Here is a 19,630-nt window from a genome sequence, read left to right on the forward strand (position 1 = left end):
ATATATGTTGCAAAAGATTTAACATTTTTTTTATAGATTCAAACCATTATTTTGCTAAGATAAGTTTTGTTTTCTTCAATTATGTCATTTTAATTTTGTTATATTTGTCACTATTATAAAAGAAATAACAGAGATTAGCATTCCGCATTGGTTTAGTTAAAATTGTAAGTTTATATATTTTGGTAAAATTGCAAAGATGCGTATATTGAAATTAAAATAGTTTACTAACTTAGATATTCAGAGGATCAAATATATTTATTTTGTTAATGAATTGAATAAAAAAATTATGCTCAAAATTTTGCTTCTTGAGACCGGCATTTAAGGTTAGTAAAACAAGATTGCTCTCCAAATGAGGGCTGCGAGGTTAGGTTCATCCGTGTATCGAGCTATTTATTCAAATGAAGCAATTACGCAAAAAATTAACTTTCGAACACTCGCGGGAAGAAAATTTAACTTGGAAGATGAGTCTCATGATCACAAAAGTTCAGAGCAAGTAGATAATAAGTTCCACCAAGTAAACAGAACTAAGAAATATTTGCAAAATAACGAGGATGTTGTCAGAAGTCGTCAAAAGTCGTCGGGAGGCGCTTTAGTGAAGACGAACGACGAGTTATATTTCAAAGATGATCCAAATCAAAGAAATAGAAAGATAAAGCAAGTACCGAATAATAAAAAATTTAAAACTTTCAGACATTTCGATAAAGAGGAAAATGACAATTTTGTTCCTAAAGATGATCCAGATTCTTTCGGCTTATTGACCAAGACCCATGCAAGTTTTTCCGAAAAATACGAACATGACGAAGGCGATAAAAAAGAAGAAGAGTTCTTAAGCGAGCGACCGCTTAAACAGCTCACAAACGGACAATACTCGCATCTTATCAAGTTTCATATAAAAAAGAACGAAATTAAAGAGGCTCTGGACGTACTAGAAATACGGATGTTGCAGGAAGATCGAGCCAAACCTACCAATTACGTATATAATTTGCTGATTTACGGTTGCGGGCGAGTCGGTTATACCAAGAAAGCATTTATGTTGTTCAATGATATGAAGAAGAGGGGCTTAAAACCGACGGGGGCAACTTATACTTCCTTGTTCAACGCCTGCTCCAACAGTCCTTGGAAGGAAGATGGCTTAAAAAGGGCAATCGGGTTACAAAATGTAATGACTGAAAAGAACTATGAACCTAATATTGCCAATTATAATGTAATGATTAAAGCGTTCGGTCGATGTGGCGATCTTCTCAGAGCGTTCAGCACTATCGACGAGATGGTCAAGAGAAAAATGAAGATCAGGGTTCACAATTTCAATTATTTGTTTCACGGTTGCATTAGCGATAAAGAATCAGGTTTTAGACACGCTCTAATACTTTGGCGCAAAATGCTTAAACTTAGAGAAAAACCAAATATATACAGTTTTAACTTGATAACGAGATGCGCTAGAGAATGTAAACTCGGAAATGACCAACTAGAATCTGATTTATTAAGAATGCTTCAAATCAGAGCGCCAAAGTCTCATTACCACATTGAATCATCGGATAATGTTAAAAGTGACGATTCGGCACTCCAAGTAGTTGGATTTACGGACAACACTAACGTCACCGCTGAAATAAAAATGCCTAATTTGATATCTCCGGTTCCGCATATGGGTGACGTTGTGTCGTTAAATAAAATCGTCAGCAGTGAAGATCGGTTTATGTTAATCGGAGGGATAGACGGTGTTATGGAAGAAGTCCACAGATATCAAGTTAAGCCAGATATAAAACTTTTTACGCTACTTCTTGACGTTGTACCCAACACGCTAGCTTACGATGAAAAAGTATTAATGTTTAAAGATCAATACAACGTCAAGTCTGATATAGATTTCTACAATCGTTTAATCAAGAGACGGTGTTATCGATTTGATTACGATGCAGCAAAGGTATCTAAAATTTTAAAAACAAGTCAATCACAATGAACGAGTTGATAGTTAATAATAAATTCAAATGTATGTGCAGATCTCGCAACTCCCCGTTTATTTTGAAATAATTTGTTACAATTCACTAAAAACGCAGAAAAACCGAGCTTTCCGATTTAATTAAAAATTTAGAATCATTTTTCAAAGCTTATTATTGAAATATATGATGCAATAATGAAGACCCCAGATCATTTATTATTATTATAATATTCCAAGCTATCGACGCATTCATTCATAACTAATATTTCCTCTATTCATATATGTATTCAGTGTATATCTACATATTTATTTTTAGAATGTCATGTCACTGATAGCAGAAGAAAGTAGCAAATTAAAAAAGAAATCGTTTTGGAAAAAAAAAGCAGAAATCAAACCTGACATTATGACATATGGTTCGTTGGCGTTAGCCTGTCAAACGAAGCGAGATGCGGAAGAATTAATCAATAAAATGATGGGTATTGGAACAAGGTAAACAAATATTTTTGGTTAGAAATATAATTATATCATAAAAGTAAAATTTATGTTACAGGCCTAATTCTGAAATCATCGGTACTCTGTTAAGGTCTGCGTTTGTTTCCAAAGATTTTGAATATATAAAATATGTAATGAATACTATTATTGAAGAAAAAATACCCATTAACCACATTGCAAAGAAACATTTAGAAAAATATACAGGGATTAAATCTATGGAAGTTATAAACTTGGTAGTTATTACAATTTGGCTATATTACATTATTGAAATTTGAATATTCATTAATTTTATTTGTGCTAATTTTCAGCAAAAATCAGGCAAAGAACTCACGAAAGAAGACGAGCAATTCATCGAAAATCACAAAGAATTTATGAAACAATACGCATTATTGTTGAAGGAAGTTAAAATAGACAATCTCGACATAGAAGAACATCCTTGGACTCAATACAGAGTTAACCGAGAAAGTTCCTTTCAAAAATCTTACGAGGAACCCTACAAACCGCGACTTTATAAAAGGAAATCAAAGAGAATCACTAAATACATAGTGAGAATGTAAATGTATAATAAAATTAAAAAAACATTAGCGAGATAAAGTTGTTTTATTGCGTAAAAACAATACAAATATACTTCAATGTAAATCCAGTTGTTATTGTATAAATATTCACGACTCGACAAAAAAATGTCTAAATTTTAAGAAGCTTGAGCTTCCTGTTCACTTCTTCGAATTTAAGTATTTTACGAATAAAGAAATCTCCATAGCGATGCGATACTTTAGTGTCGGCGATATGGATCATATCGTTGTCGATGTAAAAATCCAACTGAAATCATTAGAAATGCAAATTAAATTAATTCCCATATATTTAGGTTAAATGCGTAGAAAGTAATCACCTCAGATCCCGATTGAAACTTTCCATCAAGGCCGCTAGCTCCTTTCGTCCAGACGACGTTCTTCATCTTGTGCTTGAAGCACAACAAATGGATGCTCAAATCGGCCATTTCCTTTTCAATGTCCCACTTCTCTCCGCGTTGATTGTTTGACATGAAAGTGGCGAGCTTGGACAGAGGTAGTGTGGTATAGAGCTTCAAATATGAACGAATCGTCGGAAGCATCTTTTGCTGACGAACCTATAATTAATTGTTATATATATTTATATACTTAAAATTTTTTATACAGCCAGCGATAGTCATAAAAAATAACTAATGGTCCAAAAAATTCCAAACAAATAACCAGGGACGTTATTTATGTGGGGCACTAGCCCCCTCCCCTTTGAATTTGGCTAGAAAATGCATCTCATTTAATGAAATACTATGAATCTTAACACTACCAACAGGTCGAGTAATATCCACTCGCTTTGTCCGCTGCTGGTAATTCACGGAACCCGTAGAGACTACCTTTTACAAATTCTGATGTTTAACGACAGGTTTGGTAGTATCTACCCGCAAAAACTAAAGCGTGTTGTGCTGTCATCTATGAATCAATGTTTTACTTTAAGAAAAAAAAAGTATTTCAACACATAATTATTTTTATTGCCGCTGATGACTTCCATGTGAGGGATCATCAAAGAGCTCTTTGTTTAAAATCATAAATTATTTTTTAAACTTATAAATTATTCTTAGTTAGATTGTGCCCCTTAGTGTTCTAAACAAATCTTATTCGGAACTATTTGTTTCATTGCTTGTTCAGAGAACTGCATTAAAACATTAAAAAATATAATAACATGTGTCACGCTATATTTATATTATACTAAAGTTGAATTTTAATTTAGTTTCTATTCAGACGGATACACTACATTTTTTGTAGAAACAAAATCAACACATTTCATCAACTTTTTTTCTATTTATATTGAGTTTGAAGATATTTAGTTTTTTTGTAAATATTTTTTTAAACTATGCATAAAACAAAGTAATATAAAAACAAATTTCATGATTTTATTTTTGATCTTATTCGACCCACAGATTGAAAACCACTGATAAAGTTATCATATTCTTTTATTATATGTGTTGCGCAAAGTTCTCGCGAAATTGCCCATTTTTGTACATCACGCAGCGAAAAAGTGACCTTTCGGTCAAGTGTTAACCCTTTCACCGCGGATAGCTTTGATAGAAATCATCAAGCAAATCGCCAGTACTCATTGGGCACCTAAAGGTGCCATAGACCTTTGAGTCTAATGATATGGTTATATAGTATAATTTAAAGCTGTAAATCACTTGAATTTATTGCACTTTACATAATAATTTATAATTATTATTATAGATGTCACAGAATCCCAACTTCCAGTCTGGTGGTTAATACTTACTTGTAGGTATTCATTATATCTGATTGACTGACTCAGCTGGTACAGATTTATTCCGATGTAATGTATCGGGCTAACGACTGTCTGGTTACAACGGAAGATTTAATAATAATAATAAAAAAAATGTTCGACTATGATGAAATGGTAAAGTGGTTTCCTGCTCTAAATAGTAAATATTTAGGACATAAAATTTGCAGTAGTTTAAAAAAACAAAAACCAATAAGCGTCGTAAAACGAAGATTCTCATCTTCTATATGCAAATTATTAATTATTGGGTTGTCACATAAAGTGACGGTGAAAATAGTGCTTTAGCTGAAGATACCAAAACAGTAGAGAAATACTGTCAGCAAATCAACAATAGTAATAAAAGTTGCTTATTGGCAATACAAACACACACAATTCTCCATTTCACTAAATTTATATCAATTAGGCTAAAATTATGTTTTTTTTTATAAAGATAAATAAATCAATTAATATGTAGATTTTGATCTAACGACCATTAGATTCATCAAGCATCTACTTTCCAAATGAAATATTCCTTTTTACACAAATCGAATTTATCAATGCCGACGTGTTGCATACTATCTGAACAAAAACCATTCGCAAAAGACAATACGAATACTTGTTCAGTATTTTGTGATCTAATAGTATCTAATTAATTTTACCTCATCCATGAAAACTTGCGTTTGATGCTTTATAGCATCTTTTCCATAATCGTCGATGGGCGCGTCCGGATCCGGAGGACACGGCGACAAGAACTTGGGACACGCGAATGTGAAGCAAGTTTCAAACTCGGTCAAATCGCCATATTGCATTTTAAACATTTTTTCGTGATAGTTCTTATCTCGCAACACCTTAAAATGATAAATATTATAGTAGACGTATGTATCGATACCGGAAAGAAAAGATCGATCGGAATACCTGTTGTATGGATTCGTCGACGCATTGAGGGTGCAGCACCAAGCAAATCGCCAATAGATGATACATCTGTTCGGTCTGCTTGTTAATTTGATCGTTTTGGTAAGTCCGAACGGTGAATAGTTTGTTTGTTCTTTGCATGTAAAGGAGAGCAGAGCTGACGGTCCTGATGGCGTCCGAATAACGTCTCATCATCGTATAAGCGAAACCGACGTAATACGACGTGGAGATTTGACACGCCGGCACGTGAGAGTACTGAGACTTTTTATGCAACTCGATGTTCTCCAACACCTATGAATAAATTCGAAAAATATTGTATTTTTATTGATTGATATTTTTTATCAACGAGTACCTTGATAGCGTGGTAATAATCTCCCAATAATGAATGCAGACGTAACAGCTCGACGAGAGAGTAATATCCGAGCATTTTATAGAGCGAATGTCGCCCAAATTTTCCAGCGACTGAATCTGGATCGCCTCCGGAAGCGTAAACCTAGATTTAAAATTGTTTAGAAGACGACGATCGAACGATTAAAAACAAACACGTACCTCGAGTTGCATTTTAATGTTGGATCTCTCTACCAAGGAATGTAAAACGTTCAAGATGCACAGAACGTTCCATAAGTTACTTTCGGCGTTCAACGTTTCGATTTCGTCAGGAGTCTTCTTCGTCAAACGCGCTCTAAATAATCGATATTAATTAATTTGGTCGGATATAATAGTAGACGGTCGGAAGTTTACCTGTATTGAGCGAACGATTGGAATTGATATATAAACTCGTCGACGAGCTCCCAGAGCCACTGATCGGGTAACTCCAGAGGCACGGGTTCCTCCGCGGACAAAATGAAGTTGAACAAGTTGCAATAGTTGAAAAAGGACTTGATGCGTTGATCGAGCGACGGCCCGCCGGACACGCGAGCGTAAATATGGCGGTAATACAGCTCTTTATACAAGACGATGAAGACCTAAAAACGCATTCAGTCGAGTTGAGTTGAAGATCCAAAAGATATTTTCCAATATTATAGATGGCTTACGGGATCGTTGTCGACCAGCGGAGCGACTTCGCTCTCTTCTGGCCACGGAGTCTTATCGAAATACTGTTCGCTCAACTTGGGAAATGTGTTCTCGTACAAATTCAACACCTCGAAAGTCGAACCTTCGTTTATAGCGTTGCGAAAATATATTATAAACTTTTTCACCTGCAAAAACACCAACCAGTATTTGTGATCATCGTCCATACGAATACGTACGAATATTAGAAGAAATATATTTTACCACATCGGGCATTTGATAATAGGCATTTCTTTCATATTCCAAATCATAGTTTGGATCTCCGGTGTGCGGTTCGTAATCGTCATAACCGTCATAATTCTAAAATTGACATAATCAATTAAATAAATAAAAATATAAGAAAACCATACACATACATAGATAAATAGAATTCCGGCTGAAAAACTGAACACTTCGATTCGACGGTGATTTTGTAGCTAAAACATAACCTTACCGCGCCTCCGTGCTTTGCCGGGTTATTCCCGGTTTTAGGCTCCGATTCCGACACTCCTGCCGGTTTAGAATTTGTCCCAGAAAACTAAGTGGACAAACAAATGCGGAAGTAGCGTTATACGGAATAATGTACATAGTCGATCGCTTTTACAACTTAGATCGGGACAGTTAGCGTTAGTGTATACAGAGAAAGTAGCTGAAAAATGATCGCAAGTATGCACGAAAGAATCGACGACATTTCGTTCGATGACAGCATATGGAATCTAACCTCAAAAATTTTAAAAGCGATTCTATGATTCGTCGACTGTCGATTGTCGATTGTCGCGTGTTACCGTAATTGTTAATACCTTATAATCGTCGCCCGCGTACATCTTCGCTGCCTTTTATTACGCGAAAAAGGCGAACGATCTACCGCAGCGGAACGACACGCCGCAGGGTCTTAACAAACTACGAGGTGGCCATGCGCTAATATTGCAATTAATATAGATACCTACTAAAAATAAAACACTAAATTAGTAATAGTGTTAAAAGTATAAAAATTATCTTAAAATGTTATTTCAGATATTGAAAATTGTACAGATATCGTATTATCTTTGAAATTGTATGGCTGAAGTATACTTTGTGAAAATGTGGTATAATTTTGTTATTAGCGATTGTTCTCTATAGGATATCGGCGTATATTGCCTATTGGCAATCTTTCCATTTCAGATTGAAATAGAGTATCGTTAATAATATTTTCGGTCAGAATACATTGTATTTTGACAGATCACGCAACTTCATTGCCACGGTTTTACCAAAAATATCAAAACGATCGTTCTTCTGTATGAGACGTTTAAAATGATCTTGGACCGTTAGTAGAACCTCGCTTGTTAAAGTTTGACTAGGTGCATTAGCATTCCATTTCTCTGGCTTAGAAATTTGAGTTTTTGAGTCGATGTTGCTGAATTTGTTGTTGTGTTTGGCTCGATTTCGAATAATCAGTTAATGATGAACCCGGTCTAGAGTCGTTCTTAAACAATAATGCATAGACATTAGTTTATGTTAGATAAGCGTTAATACATACATTTTATTTCCCAGATTACAACAAAATTGGAAACATATAACCGAAATCTTTGAAAAAATATGGAACTTTCCACATTCTTTGGAAGCGATTGATAAAAAATATATTTCTGAATTTTATAATTATAAAAATCGACATAGTATGGTTTTAATGGCTATTGTGGATGCTTAGTACAAGTTTATTTTATGTGATTTTTGCACAAACAGAACAGTTTCAAGTGGGCGACGTGCTGAGGAATACGGTATTTTAAAAAACAATCCAAGAAAATGAGTCAAGCATTCCGGCTGAGAAACTTGTCAGAAATAGCAGCAGATGTTTACCCTACGTATTTGTTGCTGAAGATGCATTTCTTTTAAGAACGTACATGATTATACCATATGGACAAGCAGACCTTACTTATTAAAACAATATATACAAATATCGCGTATCAAAAGCAAGGCGTATCGTTAAGAACGCTTTTGGTATTTTAGTCTCGATTCCGAATATTTCATACAAAAATAAATATCGAACCAAAAAGAATTGAATCGATTGGTAATCGAACACAGTTACCCTAAGTTCTTGTCTATAAGCCGCGGCTTATCTAAGGAAAAAAGTTGTGAAAATGCAAAAATAGAATATCGGCTTATACACAAACTCAATTTTATTAAAAAAAGTTATACGTTTTTAAAAAATAATTTTTATTAATTAAAGCTTCAAATTCTTCATCAGATTCAGTATTAAACCGGTCAAACATCTGGATTCAATATGCGACAGTGCTTAGTTATAGCAAGTTCGGCTTATCTATGATAATATTTTTATTTTAAAATTCTTATGGTTTTTGGTCTCCGGCTTATAGACAAGAGTTTAGGGTACTGAATGTTTTAATAATAAAATCCCAGCACAACTGACGAATCCTTGTTAATTTTTGTATATGGCAACTCTTGACAATATTTCGCAGACAGTTTATCCTCGAGTTTTCGTCATGTGGGCTCGAGGAATTCGATATCTGGGGGCGCAGCTGGTCGTTCCTGCCAGGAGTTTTTCGCTCTCTCCTCGATTGTCAGCCTCGTTCAAAGTACAAGATTACAAGGACTTCGACGATCGCGTGAAAAATAGCAAAATTCCCGTCATAGTCGATTTTTACGCAACGTAAGTCCTAATATTTGATTTAATAACGAGCTTACGCTGATCCTCGACCGAATCGTTTCAGATGGTGCAATCCTTGTCGCATGCTAACGCCGAGGATAGAGTCGGTCATGTCGGAGAACGAAGGAAAGATCATACTAGCCAAAGTGGACATAGACGAACAGACGGAGCTAGCGTTGGATTACGGCGTCAGCTCCGTCCCGGTTTTATTGGTGTTCAAAAACGGCAAACCCGATACGAGAGTCGTCGGCTTACAGGACGCGGACAAGTTGCGCACGTGGATAAGCAAAATCTTACTGCAGGACGAAACCGAGAAAGCCGTTAAATAAATAAACAACGACGCCTTATTTATTGTGCTCTTTTTAATTTATATAATGTTGCATATTTTTAAATTGTTAGATAAATAAAACAATTAAACAAATTTTATAATATTTTATTAACCGTGTACATTTTGTAGCAAATCCCTCGCTCTCCGGTACGCGAAATCCGAAGGCTTGTCCCCTTCGGTAGAATCTTTATCCAAAGATTTCTCCATTTGCTCTATAACTTTCTGGCAATCTTCGATTAGCAGTCGTCTAATGCTGCCCGTGGCCGCTGAGAAGTATTCGACGAACGGCTGCCACAGCTCCTCGGGTATCATGTCGGCGTCGAACTTATGTCTGTGCAGCCAGATCTGCTTCACCTTATTGAACTTCCACTCCGCCTTGTTGTGTTTCCAGAGAGACAGATAGCTGAGGGCCTGAGTCTGCACCGCTTTGTGCGAAGCCGTATCGGCCTCCGCCATCCGTTGAGCGTGCTTCTCCCGTTTCAACTGACGCTTCGACATCTTCGACTCCGGAACGTCGGACGTTTCAACTTCGGACTTTTTCTTCTTTTTATTCCGCTTTTTATCCTCCACTTGGACATTTTCGCTAATGTCGGATTCGTCTTTCAAACGCTTTTCTGCAGGGGCGGAGTCCTCGATATTGTCGTCTGTCGGTTTGTTCCGTTTTTTCTTGTTCTTTTTGTCCGTCTTAGTCATTTTGTTTGTCTTTGCTTCGACCGCCGAATCCGAACAAACGTCAAACAAAAAGACGTGCGATTTGTTAGGTTATAGGCGCTAGGTCATAAAACGACGATTTACGGCCTAGCATTTAATAATAATATAAATTAAATTATATATAAGTAATGAAACACAGAGACAATTGCACACAAACTGCAAAAAAGTCTGAAATGGTATAAATAAAATAAATTATAACCAGATCCTAAACTTTTAAGTGCAAGAGGGTTTTTTAATTGCCTTTATCAGGGGTTGCTATAATTTTTTTCGAGGGGATCAAAAACAACGATTAAAAAATAGTTTATTATAAATTATATTTACATAAATATGTTTTGTATACGTAATGCATATTATTTTTAACAACAAACAAGTAAATATGAAAATGTTTTATTTATTTTTTAAATTAAATAGTGAATGAATTATTGAATTTGTGAGTTTGAACTTGTTTTGGTATGAGAATGAGTGTACGGTGCTCTGATTAAAAAATCATAGACCACTAATCACAGGGATTCACAGTAGTAGGTGGTAGCTAAAATTGAAAAAAGTCGACAAGCAGCTTTTCTTAAGATGGGGTATTTTGATCCTGAAGGTATCAAAATTCTATTATAGATATAGATGTTTTTTGATGTGTTTTCAAGACGAGATTTTCTTCACTTTCTACTAATTATATTTCTCCGGCTGCCGTTTCAGGGAGCACTAATTGAGAAATTATAAATCCATTTCAAATAGATTAATAAAGAATAAGATAGTGTGATCTTAATTCTTCAGATCTCAAGACTGAAATCTGCCAATAATTATTCTAACTTTTCTCGATATTCATCAAGTTTTTATCTTTGTTTTCAAGAGATCTGATTGTATAAAAATTGCAAATGATGTCAGTCAGGAACATTAAATTTCGTAACCAGTTATTACCTTCGAGTTATGTTTTCATTTTTACCTAACATTGTAGGTGCACCATCAATTGCTACACTTACAACTTTGTTAAGGGATACACCAGCATTGTTCAATATTGTGTCAAGTGCATTCTTGTTAACGACACCGCGAGTTGATTCTTTGAGTGCTATTAAATAGAGCATTTCTTCTGCAGAAACATAACGAACAAACAATGCTAACTGCGGACTTAATACTACACAGGCTTTCAAGTATTTTTTCAGCTTCAACTTGTGACGTGAAATTGTAATATTAATCATTGTAGTTTTTAATTATTTGTGGACCATTAAATATACCAAAGAGCCGCAAATAAGCATCGGTAAAGCACAATATTAACATAAAAGTAACCCGTAATTACTTTTACTCGAGCGAAATACGAAAATTGAAAATGTGGAAACATTTAACGAATCATTCCATGTTAAATTTAAATATAATGAGATATAACATTTGCTTTTATGTAGTATAGTTTAGGTTCTAAATTACACCTTTTTCTAATTCTAGTAAACCATTACATATTTATATACTAATTTGTGATGCCCCTTCACATTGCGCTGTTGGATATTGAACTACAAAGTTCTGCCATTATTCTGATGCAATATTTGTTTTCATTCACTCTGCTATATGCTGAAAAGCGCAAGTTTATTGATTAAAACTGTGAAATACTCAAATAAAGCTGTAGTACAATTAAAAACTAACTTAATTTATTAATTAACTTCTAAAAATGTAATAAAACAACTCGCAATTCGATTATAAATCAAAGCTATAAATTTACTCTAACATAATACTTCAATAAGCTAAAAATCAAAGTTAAAATGTTTATTGTTGTGGTAAATGTGTGGTGGAGGATTGGAAATAAGACGCAGATTAGCCCTCGCAGAAGTTTTATTCTAGTTATATAATTACATATTATTATGAAAGAGTGTTACGATGTTGATCGGCGAGCGCCAACCGAAACTATGGAACTTTCGAAATCACAAACATCATTATGAGTCTGTATGTGTTTTAAAAGTGTGATTTTATATTTGAATGTTTTTCCACATTTGTCACATTTATAATCACAAAGATCGCTATGAGTTCGCATATGTTTTGAAAGATATTTTTCACATTGAAATTGTTTTCCACATTTCTTACATTTAAAGCCACAAACATGAGTTAGTTTATGGCGTGAAATATAGTCTTTATATTTAAACGTCTTTCCACATTTATCACATTTAAAATCACGAATATCGCTATGAGTTCTCATATGCAACGAAAAACTGCTTTTATATTTGAATGTTTTTCCACATTTTTCACATTCAAATTCACAAACATCGCTGTGAGTTTTCATATGCAATGAAAGACTGCTTTTAAATTTAAATGTATTTGCACATTTTTCACATTCAAAATCACGAAGATCGCTATGAGTTCGCATATGTTGTGAAAGATATTTTTTACATTTGAATTGTTTTCCACAGTTTTTACATTCGAATTGAGGAACAATGATATGAGTTTGCATATGCCTTAAAAAACTGCATTTATATTTAAATACTTTTTCACATTTCTTACATTCAAAGCTAGAAACATCGTCATGAATTCGCATATGTTTTGAAAGATACTCTTTACATTTGAATGTTTTTTCACATATTTTACATTCAAAGTCGAGAACGTCGCTATGAGTTCGCATATGTCGTACAAGGTACCTTTTGGAATCAAATGTTTTTCCACATTTATTACACTTATTTTTATATGAATTATCATAGATTTTTATATCATCTTCTCTTTTTTCATTTTTAATTATGTCTTTAACGTCGTGGATTTCTGAAAACAATAATGGAAATTTATTCAAATTTAATAGTGTGATGTAATATTAAGCGTTTCTAACCTATTTCAAACATGTCATCTGCTTCATCTTTGTGTGTATCTTCGCAACTATCATAATGGTGTTTGTCATTTATGAACTACAAAATAAATATTAATTGATATCACATGCGTTACAAATGTTACAAATTGAGATTCCTTACCTCAACCTCACATTTAATCGTGTTAACGGAGGCAAATGTTTCTTCGTCGATTTCTATGTCAGATTCTGCAAATACATGCAAAAAAAGTTTACTACATCTTATTTCATTGTTAACAAAAGTATGTAAATGATGAAAATACAATAGAATTCATTATTCTTGATATTTTATAAAGAAAAAATAATTAAATAGATTATACCGGTTTTGATAAAAGCCATTTTTTCTCAACGTCAAGTTGACAGCTGTTGTAAACAGTATTAGGTCCATGTACGATAAACTATCGACCATAGATATGCTGACCATATTTCCTTGCGACAAAAACGGGACATTACGGGCCGAGTTATTTAATCATCATTCAATACTTTTGATTATGTCTAAAATATTATTAAATAAATTATATTTTATAAACTTATGCAGTTCTGTGGCAGCAATAGCTGCTTTAAATTTTATTTAAATTAGAAATTCAATATAATTTTCTTTAATAAGAAAAACTCAACAAGATGTAAGTTAAAAATTTTTTTTAGAAAAAAAGCACCAGTTATTATTGTTGAAATCTCTTAAGTGAAAATAGGTCATGTATACTTTAATAGTTTATTAAAATCTATAGATAGGTTTAGTTGAGGTGTACAGCTTTATACTTCTAACATTTTTCATTAGATTTATTTTACACTAACAAAAATTAAAGAATATGTCATCCGTATGTTTTGTTGAAACCAACAAGTTATCTGCATATTTTTTTAGTATGTATATTCGCATAGCAACAACGAATACACGTGTTATAAATAATGAATAGGCCCTTTTAAAAAAATTCTTCGTTTACATTATCCGGGGATCTTTGAATATCGTCAAAGGTTTTAGCAACTATTGCCGTGTCGTTAGCATAATTTTTGGCATGGTTTGCCTGAACGCGATTGGTCGCCACAACATCATTTTTTTATATAAAAATAATAATTATTTTTATTCAATTGAAATTGCACGAGTCCTTCTTGCGCTAGAGGATAGTCCGCTACTGCTTGAAGTTTTATGTATGAAATATTGTAAATTGGTAGTGTTATCTTTCAACAAATATTTTTAACAAAATAATTTTTATAAACTTTATTTTATAATCAAACAAAGATATAAGTTATTACAGATTTAATACAAATGTCGATTGTGTATAAATATATTAAATGTGTTATTATAGCAACGTTCTGATTTAGATACTCTTGGCCCTCAATAATTTGGCTTTTTATGTAAACTTTATTATGAAATTAGTAATTTAATACAGTATTGATGAATTCCTTTAAGTGTTGTTTTAAGGCTATCGTTACGTGTCACATTTTTATTGCAATTAAGCTGTTTACAATGACCAATAAATACATATTTTCCAATTATGTGGTCAGAGCTTAGCTGAGCAATTTATAACCAATATTGTTAAAAATACACGAGAGCAAATGTATACACTTGAAGTCACACATATTTTGTCTTTTATAATTATTTAATATAGTTCAGCAAGACTTATTTTTGTTTGTACATTTTTTGTTGTTATGAACTTAAGACGAATATGTGAGTGAAACTGCTAAAGCTGATATTTTAAATTAGTTATCAAGTCCTCTAGGTAAGCATTAATCAGCTCACAACAACACTGAGTATACACTTCGATTTCAGAATATGGTGTAGTGAGATTATGTGGCATAATACCTAGAAAAAACTAATGTTCAAGAGGATAATATGAAATTTATATATAGCATTCAGATTTGGTTCTGGCGAATCTGTGGAATTACGATATATTTTTTAGAAACATTTGTAAGTGATTTAATATTTTAGCACTTTTCCACATTTCAATTAACAAACATAGCTATGAGTTTTCATGCACTTAAAATCGTAATCTATATTTGAATATTTTTCAATACTTTTTCAATATGCATCGAAAAATTGTTTTATTCTTGAACACACTATTCACATTCAAAGGCTTTTTGTGAATTCATATATTATGAAAGTTTGCTTTAAGTTTCAAGTGTACGGATGTGAGTTTGTATATGCTTTGAAATATACTCTTTACATTTGAATGTTTTTCCACATTTGTCACATTCAAATTCACATACATTACTATGAATTTTTATATGTTTTTTGAGTGATAATTTAGTTTTGAAAGCTTTTCCACATTTTTCACATTCAAATTCATGAATATCGCTATGAGTTTGCATATGTTGTGAAAGTGCTATTATTGATTTGAACGCTTTTTCACAATTATTACATTCAAAGTTACGAATATTGCTATGAGTTTTTATATGTTTTGAAAGTGATTTTTTAGTTTTGAAAGTTTTTCTACATTTTTCACAGTCAAATTGATGGACATCACTATGAATTTTCATATGCTTTGTAAGGCTGTTTTTATATTTCAACACTTTTCCACATTTTTCACATTCAAAGTTACAAACATCGCTATGAGTTAACATATGTTGTGAAAGATACTCTTGTACTTTAAATGCTTTTCCACATTTTTCACATTTAAAGTCACAAACATCGCTATGAGTTTGCATATGTTTTATAAGATTGCTTTTAGTTGTTAATGCTTTTCCGCATTTTTTGCATTTAAAGTCTCGAACATTACTATGAGTTTGCATATGCCCTGAAAGGCTGCTTTGAGATTTTAATGCTTTTCCACATATCTTACATTCAAAGTCACAAACATCGCTATGAGTATGCATATGTAGTGAAAGATACTTTTTACATTTAAATGTTTTTCCACAGTTTTCACATTCAAAGTCACGAACATTTCTATGAGTTTTCATATGCTGCGAAAGACCGCTCTTATATTTTAATACTTTTCCACATTTATCACACTCAAAAGCAACATGAGAGTTCATAGAGTATGAAAGTTTGCTATTAGTTTCAGGTGCTTCATCATGAGTATTCATATGCACTAAAAGGCTAGTTTTATATTTAAATACTTTACTACATTTTTCACATTTAAAGTCACGAATGTTGCTATGAGTTTTCATATGTTCTGAAAGGCTACTTTTATTTTTTAATGTTTTTCCACATTTTTCACATTCAAAGTTACGAACATCGTTATGAGTTTGCATGTGTCGCAATAGATAGACTTGATATTTAAATGCCTTTCCACATTTTTCACATTCAAAATCTTGAACAGTGCTATGAGTTTGCATATGACGTGAAAGATACTTTTTACATTTAAATGTTTTTCTACATTGTTCACATTCATAGTCACGAACATTTCTATGAGTTTTCATATGTTCTAAAAGACTGCTCTTATATTTTAATGCTTTTCCACATTTATCACACTCAAAACCAACATGAGAGTTCATATAATATAAAAGTTTGCTATAAGATTTAGTTGCATCGTCATGAGTATTCATATGCCTTAAAAGGCTAGTTTTATATTTAAATGCTTTACTACATTTTTCACATTTAAAGTCACAAATGTTGCTATGAGTTTTCATATGTTCTGGAAGGCTGCTTTTATATTTTAATGTTTTTCCACATTTTCCACATTCAAAGTCATGAACATCGTTATGAGTTTGAATGTGTCGTAATAGATAGACTTGATATTTGAATGCCTTTCCACATTTTTCACATTCAAAATCTTGAACTGTGCTATGAGTTTGCATATGTTGTGTAAGGTATTTCTTAGAATCAAATGTTTTTCCACATTTATCACACTCATTTTTATAAGAATCACCATACATATGTTGAATGCTGGTACACTTTTCTTTTAAGTTATTTTTAAGTATATCTTTAACATCGTGCATTTCTGAAAACCATAATTGAAAATTGTTAAAATATAATAGTGTGTTGTAATATAAGTATGTCTAACCTATTTCGAGCATGTCGTCTGCTTCATCAATGTGTGTACTTTCATTGCTGCGATTTATGAACTTGAAAAAAAAAATATTTAATATCACGTGTGTAAAATGTTACAAATTGAAATTTATTACCTCAACCTCACATTTAATAGTGTCAATGGAGGCAATGAATGCTTCTTCGTCGTGTTTTATGTCAACTTCTGCAAATATGAAATGGAATACTTACAGGAGGAATTTAATTTAATAGTAAACAATTTAGCGGTATGAAGTCATTGAGGAAGATTTCGTTATTAATCCTTAAACAGCAGAAATAACTGTTTGGGCCTCCATTGAAAAGCCGTGGGACGAATCATATGAATTTCAAATTTTTTGTCGTTTTCTTGAATACACATATAAATTAGTAGATGTCCTGTTTGAGGAAAAAATAAATGGTTACGTTAGATATGCCCCATTCAGATGTCACCACTCCTTATTTACGATTTTGCTTTTCTAAAAATAGCTTCATACCCTACCTATAACTTAATTTCCAAATATGTTTTTTATCTTTTTGAAGTATAACTTGTAAAACTATAGCCGCCGTTTCAAGGTTAACGATAATTTAAACATAAATAAATTTCATGGGTATTCAAAATTACATGTTTAACAAATAATAAAATGGATTATACCAGTCTTGATAAACGCCATTGTAACTCAGCCAAGTTGATAGTAGACGTCAGAAATGATTATAACTAAATGCTTGGCCGAGATATGGTGAATTACAGAGCATGAAAGAAAAATGTGGAAATTAGAAACGTTTCAGATTTTAACAATTATTGTACGTCAATATAAATAATTTATTTTGCAACTAACATTAGCAATTCAAATTTGTGCATTGCATTTTCAAAAAAATCAATTAAAAATTTTGCTATTTAATGGGAATAAGGCGTTTTTATGTCACACCTACATTTTTTTTAAATTCATAAAATTCTCTCACAGGACAAAATGGTATACAGTTTTATGCACCCCAGGAATTTTTTTTTTTTTTTTTGAAAAAGCGCTTTTAAATCTAAAATTTACGCATTATTACTATTTAACATTTTAAACTTAATTTAAGCGCTGTGGAACCAATGAGCTTTCGGTTTATTTAATCTTCGCGAGACTAAGTAGGGTAAATTTTTACTCCAAAATTCTTACTATTTTAACATTTTGTTAAATATTAATAATGCCTATTTGATATTTATTGTAATTTATAAAGATATCCCAATGAATGGAACGCGGTTTTTAAATAAGTTAATGCGGGTGACTATTTATTTATGTATAGGTTTTATTATGGCCAAAGCTTGACGGTAGGAAAACCGGTAGCACTGACATGACGGTGGAACATTCTCTTGGCGAACTTTGACGGTTAAGCAACGGCCGGTGCTGCCTCATGCACCTTTCAAAGGCGCAGCCCAATCTTTCTATAACTGCCAAACGTCACCATCCATCCGCCAGATTAAGAAATAAAAATGATATCAAAGTTTTTAGATTATAAATAATTTTGTATTTATTTTTTTACGTTGTTTACATTTGGTAATTAATTTTAATTTGTAATTTTATTCGAATATAAAATAATATATTATTTTTTGTGGTGACTTATGTGGTGACTAATCGACATGTGTCAGATGATGGACAAGACCGTGTCAGTTTGTACTGCTGCTAGCTCTGAGAATATGGTCGTGGAAAGCTATTTATAGATAAATTCGATGGCGATAAAATAAATTTTAAACATGTTCAAAATAAAAATCTTAATTAATTTCACTATTATATTAAAATTTAGTTCATCAATACTCAATTTAAATATGGGGTTTCTTTGTACCCCATACTGGTTTTCGATACCATTTTCAAGTTCTCTAATTCTATCGTCTGCGGTAGTACCAACATCGTTTTGCTACACAAATACGCTTACAAATTAAAATTTAGTTTTTTATCGTGTGCGCTTGTTTATTCCTCAAATATCAGTTAAAAATCGCAACTAACTGTTTATCAGTGCCGTCGTGTGTTATCGACGTTTAATATTTTTAAACGTATTTATGTAGCAAGACGTTCTTGGCCACTTTCGCAGACGTTATGACCAAAAGCTTATAGCCATTGGTTTCTGAGTGTTGCGTCGATATAATTAACAAGTGGCAAATAATGTTTTAATAGAACAAATTTAGCTTATAAGCAAAATATTTAAAACGTTATCTAACGCGAATAATTGTACCTTAACATTTTCTTATGTAATTTGTGGAGATCGTTCAGAAAATGAAATATTAATATCATATTCGCTACTGATAGATCGCCACCATTAATTTCAGTAAATAGTCAACAGCGGTCAGCAAAAATCTTTCCATCCTGCTATTTATGCACATAAGCAATATGTTTACGTAGTTAATTTGCATTGTCTTTCTTTATCCAAAATCTTTTTTACATAAGTTATAAATACATAATATTATTAGTGATTCATAGCCTTTAAACAGTTTTTTCATAGGCATAGTCGTTGTCTATTTCGTAAGAATGAAAAAAACC

The 19,630-nt window shown here is 32.6% G+C and overlaps 6 protein-coding genes across 7 annotated transcripts; 2 read left to right on the plus strand and 4 right to left on the minus strand.

Moving 5' to 3' along the window:
* The first annotated feature begins 326 nt into the window (after nucleotides 1–326).
* On the plus strand, nucleotides 327–3,019 carry LOC148238831 (pentatricopeptide repeat-containing protein 1, mitochondrial). The gene is made up of 4 exons (XM_088192489.1): nucleotides 327–1,918; nucleotides 2,250–2,422; nucleotides 2,484–2,658; nucleotides 2,734–3,019. The coding sequence occupies exons 1-4, from the start codon at nucleotides 350–352 to the stop codon at nucleotides 2,980–2,982; spliced, it is 2,166 nt and encodes a 721-aa protein (XP_088048615.1). The 5' UTR covers nucleotides 327–349; the 3' UTR covers nucleotides 2,983–3,019.
* On the minus strand, nucleotides 3,007–7,592 carry eIF3l (eukaryotic translation initiation factor 3 subunit l). 2 transcript variants are annotated; one of them, XM_088192551.1, is made up of 11 exons: nucleotides 7,489–7,592; nucleotides 7,143–7,226; nucleotides 6,914–7,009; nucleotides 6,673–6,837; nucleotides 6,380–6,603; nucleotides 6,188–6,320; nucleotides 5,991–6,131; nucleotides 5,642–5,929; nucleotides 5,386–5,574; nucleotides 3,315–3,551; nucleotides 3,007–3,244 (listed from the first exon to the last, which is right to left on the minus strand). In XM_088192551.1, exons 1-11 carry the CDS (start codon nucleotides 7,510–7,512, stop codon nucleotides 3,110–3,112), a joined length of 1,716 nt encoding a protein of 571 aa, XP_088048677.1. In that variant the 5' UTR covers nucleotides 7,513–7,592; the 3' UTR covers nucleotides 3,007–3,109. The 2 variants fall into 2 exon arrangements, with proteins under 2 accessions (XP_088048677.1, XP_088048685.1); XM_088192559.1 differs by lacking the exon at nucleotides 7,143–7,226.
* A 1,520-nt stretch (nucleotides 7,593–9,112) lies between these two features.
* Nucleotides 9,113–9,747, plus strand: LOC148238833 (thioredoxin, mitochondrial). Its single transcript, XM_088192791.1, has 2 exons — nucleotides 9,113–9,329; nucleotides 9,391–9,747. Exons 1-2 carry the CDS (start codon nucleotides 9,163–9,165, stop codon nucleotides 9,653–9,655), a joined length of 432 nt encoding a protein of 143 aa, XP_088048917.1. The 5' UTR covers nucleotides 9,113–9,162; the 3' UTR covers nucleotides 9,656–9,747.
* LOC148238834 (uncharacterized) lies at nucleotides 9,744–10,444 on the minus strand. Its single transcript, XM_088192779.1, has one exon. It carries the CDS (start codon nucleotides 10,345–10,347, stop codon nucleotides 9,763–9,765), a length of 585 nt encoding a protein of 194 aa, XP_088048905.1. The 5' UTR covers nucleotides 10,348–10,444; the 3' UTR covers nucleotides 9,744–9,762.
* A 1,715-nt stretch (nucleotides 10,445–12,159) lies between these two features.
* LOC148238835 (uncharacterized) lies at nucleotides 12,160–13,643 on the minus strand. The gene is made up of 4 exons (XM_088192724.1): nucleotides 13,492–13,643; nucleotides 13,296–13,360; nucleotides 13,157–13,232; nucleotides 12,160–13,092 (listed from the first exon to the last, which is right to left on the minus strand). Exons 1-4 carry the CDS (start codon nucleotides 13,508–13,510, stop codon nucleotides 12,218–12,220), a joined length of 1,035 nt encoding a protein of 344 aa, XP_088048850.1. The 5' UTR covers nucleotides 13,511–13,643; the 3' UTR covers nucleotides 12,160–12,217.
* Nucleotides 13,644–14,372: 729 nt separating this feature from the next.
* Nucleotides 14,373–17,827, minus strand: LOC148238836 (uncharacterized). The gene is made up of 4 exons (XM_088192539.1): nucleotides 17,767–17,827; nucleotides 17,234–17,301; nucleotides 17,113–17,173; nucleotides 14,373–17,049 (listed from the first exon to the last, which is right to left on the minus strand). Exons 1-4 carry the CDS (start codon nucleotides 17,783–17,785, stop codon nucleotides 15,278–15,280), a joined length of 1,920 nt encoding a protein of 639 aa, XP_088048665.1. The 5' UTR covers nucleotides 17,786–17,827; the 3' UTR covers nucleotides 14,373–15,277.
* Nucleotides 17,828–19,630: the final 1,803 nt, after the last annotated feature.

This window comes from Plectrocnemia conspersa, unplaced genomic scaffold, assembly GCF_051122295.1.
Source record: "Plectrocnemia conspersa isolate PC_06_02 unplaced genomic scaffold, ASM5112229v1 ptg000001l, whole genome shotgun sequence".
Classification (NCBI taxonomy): domain Eukaryota; kingdom Metazoa; phylum Arthropoda; class Insecta; order Trichoptera; family Polycentropodidae; genus Plectrocnemia; species Plectrocnemia conspersa.